This window comes from Gavia stellata, chromosome 1 (assembly GCF_030936135.1).
Source record: "Gavia stellata isolate bGavSte3 chromosome 1, bGavSte3.hap2, whole genome shotgun sequence".
NCBI lineage: Eukaryota > Metazoa > Chordata > Aves > Gaviiformes > Gaviidae > Gavia > Gavia stellata.
Window position 1 is genome coordinate 19,492,012 of NC_082594.1, and position 16,200 is coordinate 19,508,211.

Consider the following 16,200-nt stretch of genomic DNA (forward strand, 5'->3'; position numbering starts at 1 on the left):
CTCTTGTACTAAAGGAGATTGTAATTTGTTCTATGTTAGACCAACAGGTGGAAGCACACAGTGGACAGCAACAGTGTGTGAATGTTTATCCTATTACCTAACCGGGGCACAAGTAAAAATAATCATACAGGTTTGTAATCAAAACCAGTGGTATTTGTAAAATTTCTGTCAGATTGTCTGTTAATTTTTTTCTGAATATTTTCACTCTTTCAAGAAAGTCCTGAGTGGAACTTGCTTAGATTGCTGTTTGCTCTAGGGAAAAAGAGGCTTTTTCTTTTTTCTGCTTTATTTTTGTTATTCACTGGAGCATTAGAGCAGTTTGGCTACCCGGTGTGGAAAGAACACAGTCTTTAGATATATTCAGTTACTGAAGAATAATATTTACGTCTTTGGGATCACTGGATGCTGACAGCTTTTATGGACAGATGAGCAAGATGCTCATGTTCTTGATGAGAATCATTTCAGCAGCTACTATATTCGTTTGCAAGCCTCAGAAACTGAAAGAACAAGTCCGAAGCTGTACGAACATCATTAGTAATTTATTTTTTCCACTGGCAAAAAACCCTGGAATTATTATGAGGGTTTGATTTGTTTAGTGTCTGTTGGCAGCTGCTAGTGAGGTTTTACAATGTGTCTGGAAATAAATGCACTGATGAGTAAAGTTATTTATGAGTGGGTTTAAAGCTCCTGCTAGAGGAAAACAAGTATTTGGCAGTTCATTCTAATAAAACAGCTAAGGGAAGAAGCAAGGGTTTATTCTGTTACTCTTTTTTTAATGTCATGTTTAGAACAGTTCATAAAATGATGAGAACTGTGACATAGATTAAATAAATTTTGTGTTTTCTGATGTGCGCATCACTTGTTCAACAATGTCTGATGTGCAGTCAGTACCAGTAAAATGAAGAATATGCCTGTAGAAGAAATGCATATTGTAATATGTTGTCCAGCACTCTCATTTTTTTCCAGGAAAGTGATGTGGCTTGTGCATTGCCTGTGAAAATCCTTTGCAAAGATGAAACAGGACAATTGATGGATATTTCAGAACACCTTATTAAAAAGGGTTTGGCTTTTAGAAACAGAAGGTTTGGATACTTTTATATTCTTTCAGACTCTCACATTCACATTGTGATAAGCTAATAAGTAAAACAAAAATTTGCATTGTCCTCTACAACATGTAGCAACAGAACTATTTTTAGTGAACTTATTGGAGTATAACATTATTAATTGTATCCATTGCATGTTTCAGTTCTCTAAGTTGGTAGATGAGATGATTGACAGTATTTTAACAAGCATTTGCCATCTTTGTGTGTTTGGTTTTTTACTTCTATTATTTTATTCTTTTGCACTTTCAAAGTTCTTTATCAGTTAATATGTTGATATGATCTGATTGAATCTGCTAGAATTGATAAAGCTGGTGTGGCTTGCTCAGTCTCCAAGGGACATCTTAAAGTGCATTTAGAGCAAGAGAACACACGACTGGATGGTTGTAATTCAGAAACTGCACGTGGAGAAAACAGTGCTGCTCCAGAGGAGAACATTGCTGTTTCAGAGAGTCAACAAAAATCATGTGAAACGTACAAGGCACTGCTTCATTCAGGAACAGATGAAATATATAAATCCCCCATTATACCTGAAGCGAAAATTTTTCAAGCTGTAGTAAGTTGCATTGGACGTGATGGAACTATTTATATAATACCAAAATCCTTTGGTAAGATTACATAGAAGAAAATACGTTTATGTCTATGAATATGATGGCTTGGGTATATGAGAATATACCAGATATGTGTTCTAGTATACATGTTCTATATCAGACCACAGTTCTGGAAGATTCCTCTTGGGAGGATTGCCACTGGGAGGTGATGAGGCCTTTGGCGTGGGGGGCAAGGGGTGCGTGCCTGTGCACCGCTTTCTCTGCAGTGGTGAGGAGATGTCCTGCAGCTTCCAGGAATAGGAAACCCAAATCCCCAGGAGCTGGTGTCAGGTCCTCAAACCCATCAAAACCGGCTTTCCTGTCCTTCCACCCTCCCGAGAAATCAAAAAACCCCAAGCACTTGGATGGGCTGGTTGCTTGCCTCTCTTCTCTAGGCAGTATTGGGTAAAGCAGGAAGTGCTTTTTTCATAATGTCGTGATTGTGATACATTTTACTACTAATAATGAAGTTACAGTCCTAAAGATTCTCAGAAGTTAGCCTGGTTCTCAAATATTACTGGATTTTTTTCTTCAGTGTGACCTCAGTACTCAGTTTCCTTGGGCTCTTACTTGTACTGTGATAGATTCTGTATCTGTTAATATCATCTGTTTGTACTGTTTGAAAGAGGTACATTTTCATCTGACAGATGCAGTGTCAGTCTTCAGTACCATGATAATATATCGTGCTTTAGAGAAATGTTTCCATATGAGAATATTTTTTTTTTTACTCTACAAGTACATTTTAACTATAAGATCATAGCATAAAACTTAGAAATTGAAAGTACAGTAACCCCACTTGCCCAAGACTGTATTCTTCTTGCAGTTGTTGCTGTAGACTGTACCCATAGCAGAAGAGGGTCTTCTGGACACCTGTTTTGTGTTATTTCATGGTGTCCTACCACTGTCTCTTGGAATCTGATGTCTTGTTCATGGAGAGGCTCTTGTATTAGTGCTGCCAAGGTGTCAATTGCAAAATTTATAGACCATTCTTCTCTGAGATTAGAATCCAGAATTACTAATGGCTTCACAAATGGAAATTCAGTTTGCTTTTTGTTTTAAGTAGTAACTTGTTTGCATATACTGGAAGTTGAACATACGTATGTATGAGCAACCTGATCTAGTGGAAGGTGTCCCTGCCCATGGCAGGGGGGGTTGGAACTAGATGATCTTTAAGGTCTCTTCCAACCCAGACCATTCTATGATGATTCTGTGATAACTGTATCAATGCTGGAAAACATTTTCTGGAGCAGCACATGTATTTTATGTTTATACATGTCTTCATCTGAATCTGCTGGGTTTTAGTGATTGAAATCGTTTGTGCTAATATGTTACAGACTATTTTGAATTTTTTTTATTCCCCCCTCCCAGAAATTGAACTAAACAAATTGATGACTGAAATACAAAGTAACTTCAAATGCCTTGGTCTTCTGGAACCCTACTGCTGGAAAAAGGGAGAAGCTTGTGTTGTAAGAGGATCAGATACCATGTGGTATCGAGGTAGAGTTGTAGAACTTGGTGGTGGTACTCTCCAGGTAAGTTTGATTATATGTCATGTGTGTGCATGAACATGTGCGTGTGTGCATGAACATGTGCACGTGCATGTTAAAAAAAAAGGGGGGGGCGAATAATGTAATCTTCTAAAATAAACTTGCAATCACACCTTTTTTCGTTCAGCTGACCTCACTATCCAGATGCTCGTTCTGCTTAAAAGTGAGATAACTGTCCTGATTTTTACATTTATTTTAAAGATTAATTCTGTCTGCTATTTCAGTTGTCACAATTTTTCCCATAGTTTTCCTGCTGATGATAAATGTTCTTAAGTAAAAAGCTACCCTTGATCACCTGTAAGTAATACCTTTTAGGTTTTTTCTTCTTTTGTTGTTGTTATTATATGTGGAATACTTTGAAAATACTTAGGTTTAGCTTCCCCCGACCCTATCCCTACCCAAAAAATAGTGGCTGGCTGTTTGGTTTGAATTTTTTCTGCTGCACAGGTATGGAACTACTTTTTCTAATTAGCAGTGAATCTTATCTAAACTCTTGACTCAGCTCATGCTTTTTGAATGTAGATTTGCAAGACTGACACTATCCTAGTTCACAAATTTTTTATTTCTTTCAATTTTAAACTGCTGTAGGTTATTACGCAAAAGGTAGGATCTCTTGCAAGACAAGTTTAGAAACAACTTCTAATCTGCCGTACCAGTTTTTTAATCCTTTCCTTCATTTCCACTTTCTCTTACTAAACTTGACTTAAATTTCAGGAAAGCTTTTCTTTTCATATAGGTACAGTACATAGACCATGGTTGCATAGAGAGGATTCCTCAGTGTCATCTGTATCCAACTACATTGTATACTGGTATTCCTCCATTTTGCATACCCTGTCAGCTTTACAAGACAGTACCAGTGAGTAATGGTAAATTTGAAGACTTTTTAGTAGGTAGTTACTCAAATCGATACACTGTTCAGTCTTACAAAGATTGAGACTAGTTGCTGGTATTTTTTTCTTGCCTATGAGGATTCAGAGAATAGCTGATGAGGATCATTTCAGTAAAGCAGCCTTTTATCAGGAAATGCCAGATTGCTTTATGAAGTGGCCATGCTTCAAAAGTAGCTGTCATTGGAATTAAATCTTCGTGACACAGGACACTGCAGTAGTTGGCAGGATGATACTCTGAAGTGGTAGTTCATTTTGCAATAGCAACAACAAGAAGTAAGACCTAGATTTCTTAATGCAAAATAGCCAGAAAATTGTAAATCTTCAAGTCCTGCAAAAGTGTTTCTATCATTCTGAATTTAGCTGTGTAGGAAACAGTCTGTTATGCTAAACTAATACAAATGAATTGTTTTAGGGGCTTTTGTTAGTAAGTAATTGATATGTAAATAACATCTTCACATATCATCACGTCTTATTCAAATTTGAATGATGCATTTAGTAAATGTGAATTACTGAAATGACCAGCTTACTTTGAAACTTATTTTTAAAGAAAACCTTTGTATTGCGGGAAGCAGTTGAACTGATAGATTAAGAAAGACAGGCTTATAAGCCTACAGGTTGGGAGGCAAGCAGATACTGCAGGCAATAAAAGAAGTATTTAAAGTATCCTGTGTTTTCTATTGTCTGTTAAGTTATCTTCGAGTGTAATTCTGTAAACTGTTGTAGAAAAATCAAACTAATGATGTGTGTTTTCAAGTAAGTTTTTCAATGATAGGCACGTATTTTCATCTTACTGTGTTAAGAATACTAAGGGTGTTACTTGTTAGCATCTTAATGTATACGGGTTTCTTGCTTTTCACCAAATAGATTGGAAATTTTTGGCAGCAGGATGCAGTAGATTGTCTTCAAGAGCTACTTACAAATGAAGAGGTTGAAATACATGTTCAGGTAGCTGAATTTATGAATAAATGTGGAATGAGGCTTACTTTTTGTTCTCTTTTTTTTTTTCTTTTAACTTGCATTAAGAATAATAGGTGAAGGAGTATAGCAGTAAATACATTTCTTAGACAAAACAAAATCCAAAGCCAAAGTTAATTCTCCTTTGACTTTACCTTTATTACAGTTTTCAGGCCTTAAATATGTCCTTTAGAGGTCTTACTATTTATTGGTCCTGTTTGTATTCTGTGTTGTCATTCTGACAAGCAACCTACCTACCAACAGCATAAATTCTTCTAAATTCAATTTTAAGGAATTAAAATTTGGCATAATTAAGTATGGATGTGTTTAATATATTAAACATTTCAGGAAAACACATAATCTGTATTGTCTGAAAACCTGCAATTTCAGATAGTTTAATTTCTAATAATAAATTGTGAAAGGGAAGGGTTTATTGTTGAGTGAGCAAACATGGGATAATGTTTTGGTGTTACTCTGAGTAGTCGGTGCTGCCATTCCAGAGATATATTCCCATTTGTGTCGTAACTGATGTTAATAGCCGTCCTTACTGGGTTTGTATCTTTGATGAATGAGTATGGTGTACATAGGAATGACAGGTTTGAATTTCCTGGTCATTGTTTCTAAAACCTCAGTCATGCTATTATTGTTATAATGTTATTTTGTCTTGTGTAAGTAGGAATTACCAGATAAACCATGGGGCAAATTGTCCATCAGACTGTATTTTGGTGGAATGTCGCTTTCTTCCTTCATGGCGTACCAGAAGTACTGTGTTGCTGAAGATTGTCAGGACATACCAGAGCTGGTGAGATTTTTTTTGTGTGTGTGTGCGTCTTTTGCTGTTATTATTTTGACATTAAAAAAGATTACTCAGTTGCTTGTTGTGACCTTTGATGATTTGTTACTTCTTTTTATATTTCTGTACAGTTTTGCGATGTAAACAGCAGTGAGACTAAGTACACAACTCTGTAGCATAACAAGTGTAGATATGATGTATTGATAAGATTGTATGGAATAGCAAATTGGCAAGAATTTGTTCTTGGACTCCTGACTGAAAAGAGATTCTTGCATTTCTGTTTAAAGTCCAGTTAGTTTTTGTGTTACTCTAAAATTTACAAGGATAGGAATAGGGTAATATTTTTATCACTTGGAGGGATTAGTTAATCATAGAAATATATCCAAGGATGGAGATACTAAAATTAAATTTAATAAAGTATTTCAACATAAATGTAGTGATTTCTAAGGGAGTTACCTAGGTTCTTCATTCCAAGTGTCTGGGATATTCATCTGATGTTCTTTAGAGGAGGATTGAAATTTTCACCAAACTTCATTGTCTTAACACAAAAAATTTAGATAAGTAATTTCTTTGTATTTTTTTTCTTGAAATCTGAGGATTAGGTTTCTTTAAATTACTAAGGCTTTCTTGTTGTGTTTTTTTTGTCTTTAACTCTGTTTAAGCCTGCCAATGTATTTTTCTTTCCAACATGAGTCTCTGCTTCAGAAAACAATTTTACAATACAGAGTACACTGCTGATGTAAATCTTGGCATGTATACCAGTGGACTTGTGATGCAGTAACAAAAATCTCTCAGTGTGTGTTAGAACTGAGTAGCCATGGAAAAACCTAATTGTAAATCAGTCTCTTGTTGCATTTTCATAAAGTCAGAACATGACACACAACTATCAGCAAACTAAGTATGGATCTTGAAATGAGATTGTACCCTTAAAAATGAAATTTGGAAAACAAAAATAAAGCAGTGTAAGAAAGTTGTAAGCAAGAAGCATTCAGAAAGCCTGAAATGCTTTCAGCAAGGAATACAGCATTAAGCAGATCCATTCCAGGAATAAGTGGTTCAGAAAAATTCATGAGAAAATGACTATCAGAGGTGTTCAGTTGTGGACCGGAAAAGGAGCAAGGCATCGAGAGCTCAAGCTGGTTCCAGGAGGAGAACCTCTGGAAGAGCAGAAGCAGGCAGCTCTGAGAACATTGAAACATAATCAGCTCTGGGTTTAGCGGTAGGGGCTAAGCAGCCATCCTCACAAACCAACTGATATAGTGCATTGACTAAAGGATACTATTATTATATAAAGTATAGCCATTATATATTTTATTATTTTATGGTTTTGTAACTTTATTTCATTGATTCAGATCTGTGTTTTCAGGTAAGTAATCTCATAAGGACTGTATTCTGTTCTGTGAGTGTTGCAATTCTGTTAATAGTGGTAATAAGCTGCTTATGCAGAGCCTGCTGCACCTGTGTCTTGCTGCAGAGTGTATTCTTGTCTTTGAGATACACTTCTGTTGAGCTGCACAGGTGAGTTTAGGAGTTGGTCTTCATTACCATATGACAATCCTAGCTTGGTCGTTAACCAGAAAATTCCCTAGTAGGCGGTAGGATACTGGAGAGCACACCAGAACCCCAAGCGTGGTGAGCTTACAGCTGTGAATCTCATTTTAGGGGTGTGTGTACATATATGTACATACTTACCTATATATACAAGAACATTATACTGTGCTATTTTTTCATTTGGCTTGGGGTTGATGGGGTTTTTTTGGTTGGTTGGTTTTGTTTGTTTCTCTGCCACTGTGAACCAGAACTGAGTAGCCAGGTGCTGCCTTGTGCGCATACATTCAGGCATGGGGGACTATGACCTTGCTTCATTTGACAGACAAGTTTTTAATCACTTTGTTCTGAGTTCAGGCTTAACTAACAACTTTTAGAATCACTTTTTCCACAGCAGTTGACTGCAAACCATTTCCAACTATCTGAACCAAAATCAGTTCAAAATTCCTTATACAGATTATTTTTGTATTTAACTGCATTGCGTAGTGGCCCCTTTACAGTGAGGTACTTGAAGTCTGCAGATTTTAAGCTCATAATCTGAGCAAACACCTGGCCAGACTGTTCCATCTTAATCCACCCCTGGAAATGCCAACGCTATTTTTTTGGAATAGTCTGTTAGTTTAGGTCAGAGGAGAGATGCGCTTCAAACTGCTGTTGACGTATTAGTCATATTCATTCAGTTAGCACCTGCCTTCTGAATGACAGTAAAGGAGATGCTGAAAAGACTTCATGCAAAGCCATTTTTGACGTTACTGACTTGTAGTCATCACTTTCGGCATCACCAGGAGCTGTCAGCCGGCCAGCAATTTTTTAGATCAGTGTCTTTTCAGGCAGAGAGAGAAATCTTTTACTGCAGTTGATGTTGCAGTACTGCATGCGTCATTACAAATTCTAGCACGGAGATTGCTATGTGGTTTGGCACTTGAACTTGCAGGAAGGCTTACTCCTCCTGTCAGTATTCCTCACTTTTAAATAGGCAGTTAATTTCCTCTAAAACCAATGATCTGTACGACTGAAAGACCTGCCAGATACCCTAAGCCGTTGTTTCCCTGTTAGGAATGTAACAGGACAAGCCTGGATGAAGGGCAGTGGTGTCAAATGACTGTGGACATATGTTGAAGGCCAGCCATGTGGGTTGAAGGCCAGCTGTGTGGGTCATAAGTCCCACCACCTCTTGAGACCAAGACCTGCTATATCTGCAACAAGACTAGTGGAAAAGCATTCTGCAGACTTCTAGATAGAAAGCCCTTTCTGCTTTCCTTTTGTCAATGTGAGAGTAAAGACTAAGATACTCTGTACGTTTCAGGGACATACAGAATCTGAGACTTGGCAGACTATCACTTCGGTCTTCATCATCCTAAAGATGTCTTTAATTGCCTCAGGCTACTGGGTGGGCTCATGTAGGCTGTTCATAAACAAAGCTTTGCATGTGGTAGAAAAGGAAGTACACTATGACACACTGCACTGCAGCCTACCATTTACTTAGTTTGGATTAAATTCTTCATGCTGAAAAGCACTCTTGTGTTCCCTTATTAAGTGTACAGTATTATGTAATGTGTAAAATATATATTAAAAATACGTAATTTCTGCTGTGGCTTTACCGATGTAATAAGGAACGTAAGCCATTTCTAGATTTTTAAAGAACAGATGCAAAGGCAGAAAGGATGGGAGACAACTGTTTGAAATAGGTAACTCCTGAAGATGTCTTGGTAGAACATCTTTTTAGTACCAGTATTTACAACTGGACTGTCTATGTGTAAGTGTCACAGAGCTAGCAGTAACCAATCTACTGACAATAAGAAAAGACTATTAACATTAGCAGCCAAAATGCAAGTGCAGTTTTTCTTTCAAAGACATGCACAAGAGTTGACTAAGATACCCAGCTGAGCTTCGTGCAGTGCTCAGTTGGGAATGAGCTGGAATTTAAGTTGAATCTTTAGAGCCAGGTGTAGTCAGGTGGCCTGTTACAATGTTCCTGATTGTTTTGCAGAAATCTGGCATTTAGTTTTTATGTATCTATGATATAGTCAGACATCCTTTCTTTACTAGTATTTATCAAGATAGATTTTTTTTTTTTAATCTTAGTACTACATACTTTCAATGGAAAAGCTGTTTTTCCCTAGTGAAGTCTGAGGAACATGGGTTTTTTTGTAGTATATTCTATGTCAGATCGTGCAGGGAGAAGAAGAAAAGGTCAGAATTTATTGTTTTATTTTGCAGTTATATATATCTGGTTGCTTATACTTTTCTTTTTGTTCTGGGCATAATGAAAACTGTTCATCAAATAGATGTGTAAAAATAAAACATATTTTAGAGAAATTGCACCTTTTGTTATGTATCATATTAAAATACAAGAGAGAATTGGAGCTGTATTTGTGACCTATGATCCACCCTTATAAAGGCATAATTTAATGCACCAAGGTTTATTTTGCCGTGAACCAAATGATTTAATGGCATCTAGAACTCAAAGTGTAAAAGACATGGTTCTAGAAAAAGACACACTGGAGCATGCTGTGCTGGTGAGACAATAGGTATCTGTAGTTTGCAAAATCAGTTATGTTTTTGAAAGAGTGATAATTTTGGTGACTGAGGAGTTAAATTATCCTTTGCCTTTCTCGTAAGGGATAACTTGCTCTGGCAAACTGCAGTAACATTGAGCATGGCATTCAGGTTAATCTGTGCCTATTAATTGCTATTATTTTAGGGTTTCTTCATAAATATTTTCTCTCTTTAAAAGGAATTCCGTATTTAAGGCATTTCTGAATTAACGGCAATCAAGTTAGCAAGTCACCATGTTGGGACCATTTCAAACATACTCTTTGTATTTTAAAAGTGTTAATTAACTAGTTCTGTTACCTTATTAGCTTTTTTAAAAAGCTAATAAGTATTGAAAGGAAATGCTGATTTAGTATTTTTTTCATATAGGACACACTGTTTACAGTGTGTAAATAACTCCTTTGAACCAGAAATCATACCAAAGCTTGTTTGCATTTTGATGCTAAATATAGTGCTTGACTAAAGTCTGTCTTGGTCTAGGAGCTACTTGAAGGAGACATTCCTGTTTTGCCTTCATACACGTTGCCACTGCTACCTACTCCAGGAGGTACCTTTCCTGTCAGAGTTACCCATTTGGTGTCCCCTAAGGAGGTACGTTTTGTAAACATCTCATATATGTTGCAGACAGGAAATATTACAGTCCCATCATGCTGGTGAAAAGGAAATCATAGCTAACAATTTTAGGTAATACAAAAAGTATTAGTAAGGTTGCAAAATGCTACTGTGTTATTGATACAGATGGTTGTGCAATGCAACTATCTGAATGAACTTTTACTTGAAGTACCCTCTTGGGTGGGGGCAGAGAAATAACTACTGACCATTTCCCTAAAATGAATTTTAAGAATTACAGTACTGTAGTCTGGTACTTACCTTGTATAATAAGAAAATAGGTCATTGGATTTTAACTTGGCAGAACAATAATGATTTGCTACTTCTTTATTCTCCAAAAATTGAATTACTGGAACATTGTACAGTAATGTGAACATTTTCTGGCTGTTACAATTGTATTTTACTGCCTTTTAATTGATGATTGATCTTTGATTTTTGTGTAAACCCACACAGCTTCCCTCCAGTAGTCTCCCAGGCAAAAGGTGGAATGTAATGTTCATTGAACAAATAAAAGACTCCTATGTGGACTTCAAATGTTGAATGATGAAATAGGAGAACAGGAAGCATTGAGAAGCTGATCGTGTTACAAAATCTAACATCTTCTAAGTGGATTGATTTATTTTGAAGTGCTTGTGTTGGTTGTTTTGGTAAATCTGTAAACCAAATAACAGGTTTTATAGTACTGAAGTGATTGCTTTAAATTCAGCATGATGGTCTAATATAAATTCACCACACTACCTCACTTGAGTATACACATCTTCAAAAAAAAAAAAAAAAGTATAGTGTACATATACAACTGTTTTGACTAAATACAAGATGGAGGTGTTTGGGTATCTTAGAAAAGGAGCTTTTCTTAAATTGTGTATTCTACTTCCTGTCTTACAGGAGAAACATTATAATGAATATTTTTTGGTTCATTTTGTGCAAATGATTTGAACTCTTGCTTTTGAACATGGTTTATAATTGTAAACACTAGATCCTGCTTTGGACTCCTGTAGATTTAAGTAGCAGTTGCATGATGGAGTTGCGGCTTGATTGTATTGTGTACAAATTAGAAAATGAAAATTAATTTTCTTTCTGGCTAGTGAATTATAATGCTGAGTTTAGAAAAAGTAATAACCTACTCATTAATTTGTTTGGGCTATCCGTAAAATATCATAATGTTCTGAAATGGCTCTGTTTTTAAAAAAGTTATAAACTGTTATGTAGATTTCAATTCACCTGTGCATGTTGTTTAAACTTTCATTTTCTTGACCTACAGCATTATACTGATGATCCAGTTGTAAATTAGGTGAATGGAATGTCTTTTCATAACAAACAAAAAACCATTTCAAAAGTTCTTCTTTCATTAACTTTAAAATTAATCTTTGGTTTGATATTATGAAGTGAGATTATTTACCAAGTAGCAAGAGGGAGGAATCCTAACAAGACACAGCTGTGAAATCTTATATGGGTATATTCTCTAGTATGTGCGTTCCTTTCATTCTTACTTTTTAATATTGAAATGTGGTGTTAACAAATCATGACTGTCTTCTGCTTTTGGAAAAAATTTTGTGTAATTATGAAATGATTCATAAGTTGAGGAAGGAAGAAAGGGGAGCAAGGATGTGCTGAACCTTTCAAAGATGGGAACAAGTAATCTAATAATTCTTGATAACTGATGGAATTTGAAGGTTCTAAGTTGTCTGCAAAAAATGTAATATGAGAGCCTTTTCTTTGAGTAGGTATATATTTGCCTTGATCCTTCTAAGAACCTTATGAAGCAGTCTACCACAGAGGGAGATGCCAACTGTGACTCAGAGTTGGAGACCCTTGATGAAGCCCTGAAATGGTGCAATAAAAGTGTGGAGTCTCTTCCTCTAATAACACACTTCCAAACAGGTACATTAGTGTGTTTATTTTCCCTGTTATTTCCTGTGGATATACAAAAAGCCTGAAATTATTTCTGAAGAACAGGAATAAGTAAGGCATAACACTACACTATAATCATATGACAGACTATAATCAGGACTGTAAAAACAGGAGGCTGAGGGGAGACATCATCACTCTCCACAGCTACCTGAAAGGCAGTTGTAGCAAGGTGGGTGTCAGTCTCTTTTCCCCAGTAACAAGTGATAGGACAAGAGGAAATGGCCTCAAGTTGTGCCAGGGGAGGTTTAGACTGGATAATAGGAAAAACTTCACTGAAAGGGTTATCAAGCATTGGAATAGGCTGCCCAGGGAAGTGGTTGAGTCACCATCCCTGGAGGTATTTAAAAGATGTGTGGGTGATGTGCTTAGGGACATGGTTTAGTGGTGGACTTGGCAGTGTTAGGTTTACAGTTGGACTGGATGATCTTAAGGGTCTTCTCCAACGTAAATGATTCTTCTATAATTATATGGGTTTACTTTTCATGAAATTGAGACTTCTGTGTCATTCTGCTCCAATGAAAAACGATGGAAAGAACTCAGACTTGTGATGCCTGTTAAAGTTTATGAACTGTGTTTAGATTGCATATGGCAAAAATAAACTTTTCCCTTAAGGTGAATGTCACTGAGGCTGTAACTGTGAAAATCTTGATATTGAATATTCAAAAGACACAAGAGTTAGAAATTATGTGAACCCTAAAGAGCATCACTTCACTTCAATTCTGAATTTCTCTGTTTACACAAAAGACGGGCTTTAATTCTCTTGTCCACAGCTGTTGGGCCTAAAATAACAAAGTATATGGGTCTAGAACTTTGTGAAGAAAATAGTTATTATTGCTAGTACTTGGTTCTACCAACTAATAAAATTCTGGTTGAGATTTTAGGCAGCATCTGCCTTGTGTCCCCCAGACTATTGTCTGTTCTCTTACAGAGCAATCTGTTTACTAACTGAAATACGCAAAAGAGTCAAAGTTGAAAAGTGGAAATGTTAAACAGTTTGGATCACTGTCTTTACCAAGCAATTTTCTGTTAATTCTCATCATTGCCATGTGAGGCAGAGAAACTTGACTTAAATTGCGTACTAGTGATTGTGAATTGGAGTTCAGAGAACTGGAGGATGCATAGAACAAAATAGTAGCATGAATTAGAAAAGGAATAAAAAAAATCTTCATCTCGGTCACAAAGTAAAATGGATTCTCAAGTTCATTTAGTTTGTACTGCACTGTGAGTATATTTTGGGTTGTTTTGTGGTGTTTTTTTTCTTTTTACAGAAATGCCTTGCCTTGTAGAATACCAGGATGGTTTATGGTATAGAGCAAAGCTCCTCTCTGTTGAAGAATTTGATCCTGTTAAGATCCTGGTTCAGTTTGTTGACTATGGTAGTTTTTCAGTTGTCCCAAGAAGCAGGTAAATACATAAGAAAAAAAATGAATGTAAAATGTCTATGTGTGTATGTATGTGTACAATTATATTATAAAATATGTACTTACAAATAAGTGTATGTATTTTTTATATTTAATATTATTTATTTTTATATAACTATAGATATTTTATTTATAATAATTTAGCATTAGATTTCAGTTGGAGAGAAAGTTGGTTGGCTGGTTAAATAATTTCTGTCTGCAGGGTATGGGGTTATGCACCTGCTTCTCTTTCTCAGGTTGTTCTGAGAAGCCCATTAGTATAATACCAGATTTCTCCATCATCTTCAGGTTACTTAACCTGTGAAATAGGCCAAGGCTTATAATCTGCTTTTGCACCCAAGAAGCTTACACAAAATAGGGACTGAGCCCTCCAGGTGTACAAACAAATCCTCTGATCCTGTGCAACTGCAATCTTCACAGAAGACACCCAGGGAATAAGATAAGGGAGTATCTGAATGGGACACACCACACTCTGCTTGTGTTGAAAATGGGAGTTCAGATCTCTGTTCTGCCTCGTGCTGAGCCGCTCTAGGAACTGCTCCTGTGCTGACACACAGACGTCAGCTGAATGTCTCAAACAGCCCAGGCTTTTAGGGTCCCTTAAGCTTGTCTGAATTTTCTCTCTTGAAGCACTTTCACTTAATGTGATTACACAGTGTGTATATATATATATATATATAGACTTGCTCTTGAGCTTATTGGGGAATCTACAGGTCCTTGCTGAAGATGAGGCAAAATGGGGATTTGAACAGATTTCCTGCTTCACAGACTGTTAGGGTCATGGGAGAGAGAGTGTGTTTTATTTCAGGGTTGCACTTCGTGCTCTGCTTCCCCACTCCCTTGCTTCTGGGACAGAAAGATAGAAGAATGGGGAGATGATAATATAAAACTAAGGTACCTATTTCCAGTAGTGTGTCTAGAGCACATCCAGACGTGAAGCGTTTTGGACTGCAAAGGTATAAGTCATTCTCCAGATGCACCAGATTTGGAGCCTGCATTGTGATGACTTGCACTTGCATTCCTGTGCTCAAATCTGTATTAGGCACTTGAGACTCCTCCCCAAGCATTGTAATGGGAAGCCAGTGTGCCTGGTAGGCTGAGGGGTCTGCATGATACTGGCCTGCTTGCTTCTTGATAGTTACTGTGCTGAAGTCCTTCAGAGGGCCTAGCCCTACCTGTTGAACTGTTCAGTCTGACACCAGCCTGTTACTGTAGAGCGGGGACTCTGATCCCAGTTTCTACACCATGAATCTACTGCATGAACCATTAAGCTATCCTTATGTCCATGCTGACAGTTTAGCTTGACAGTTGGATTGTTGCAGGCAAACATTTTTCCTTTTTGTTTTAGATTGCGTCACATACCTTATCATTTGCTGAAGTACCCTGTTCAGGCAGTACGAGTTCTGTTGGCTGGATTTAAACCTGCTTTATATGACAAAAACGTGAAAAGAATTCCTTATTCCCCAGAATGGAGTGTGGAGGCATTGTGGGCTATGATGGAGTGCGTTGAAGGAAAACAGCTCTTTGCTTCCATACTTGTGAGAAACACTTTCTTTTTTTTTCTCCTAGTTCTTGCTCAGCCTAAAATGCTTACTAGCACTCTGAGTATAATTTCTGAGTATTTGTTTTATGGTGAACCCTCATAATTTAAAATTGTGAACCTTTTACCATGAAGAAATGCTGATGAAGAGTGAAAATCATGTGGCACTCTTAATCGTGCAAACAAAAAGTTTCTGAGCATTCCTGTTCTATTAAAAACAGTTTCCTTTACTTACAAACAGAAATATTTGTATAGTCACAATTCCATTTAGGCAGTGAACCAACTTTCACTGTTGGTTAGCTTGAGATTTAAATCTGTTACTGTCAAAACTCTGTCAACTTCTGGTTTTCAGGCTTTTTCACCAGAGGTCATCATTTCTTTGTATGAAGATGACAAAAACCTAGTTCATATGAAACTGATAGAAATGGGACTTGCAGATTTGGATGAGTGACATGTTAAGTACAGTAAGTAGAAAAATCAAAAATACTCCCAAATGGGATACTTGATGGCACTAAGAGTTAACATATTTCATAGTTGTCAAAGTGGACTGAGAATCCTCCAGACTGTACAATAATGGAGAGATTTCACAGCTAAGTTTGACGTGTTCTTCCAATCTTCATTCTCAGGGTAACAATGTCAGACATACTCATTCTATGTCCTCATTGTGAAGGTATGCTTTCAGAAGTTTTAAGCAAAGGCTAAACTGTCAGTAATGTTGACAACTAGAATTTGTTTTTTTAA

The 16,200-nt window shown here is 36.7% G+C and overlaps 1 protein-coding gene across 1 annotated transcript in view; it reads left to right on the forward strand.

The window, feature by feature from the left end:
• RNF17 (ring finger protein 17) overlaps nucleotides 1–15,910 on the forward strand; it is a 51,931-nt gene extending 36,021 nt beyond the window's left edge. Inside the window, exons 25-36 of the mRNA XM_059823185.1 lie at nucleotides 40–130; nucleotides 967–1,082; nucleotides 1,401–1,708; nucleotides 3,059–3,222; nucleotides 3,974–4,093; nucleotides 4,992–5,072; nucleotides 5,758–5,883; nucleotides 10,459–10,569; nucleotides 12,312–12,468; nucleotides 13,767–13,902; nucleotides 15,268–15,457; nucleotides 15,812–15,910. Of these exons, the coding sequence (XP_059679168.1) occupies nucleotides 40–130; nucleotides 967–1,082; nucleotides 1,401–1,708; nucleotides 3,059–3,222; nucleotides 3,974–4,093; nucleotides 4,992–5,072; nucleotides 5,758–5,883; nucleotides 10,459–10,569; nucleotides 12,312–12,468; nucleotides 13,767–13,902; nucleotides 15,268–15,457; nucleotides 15,812–15,910 (1,699 nt within the window). The remainder of the gene's footprint in view (nucleotides 1–39; nucleotides 131–966; nucleotides 1,083–1,400; nucleotides 1,709–3,058; nucleotides 3,223–3,973; nucleotides 4,094–4,991; nucleotides 5,073–5,757; nucleotides 5,884–10,458; nucleotides 10,570–12,311; nucleotides 12,469–13,766; nucleotides 13,903–15,267; nucleotides 15,458–15,811) is intronic.
• The last annotated feature ends 290 nt before the right edge of the window (nucleotides 15,911–16,200 follow it).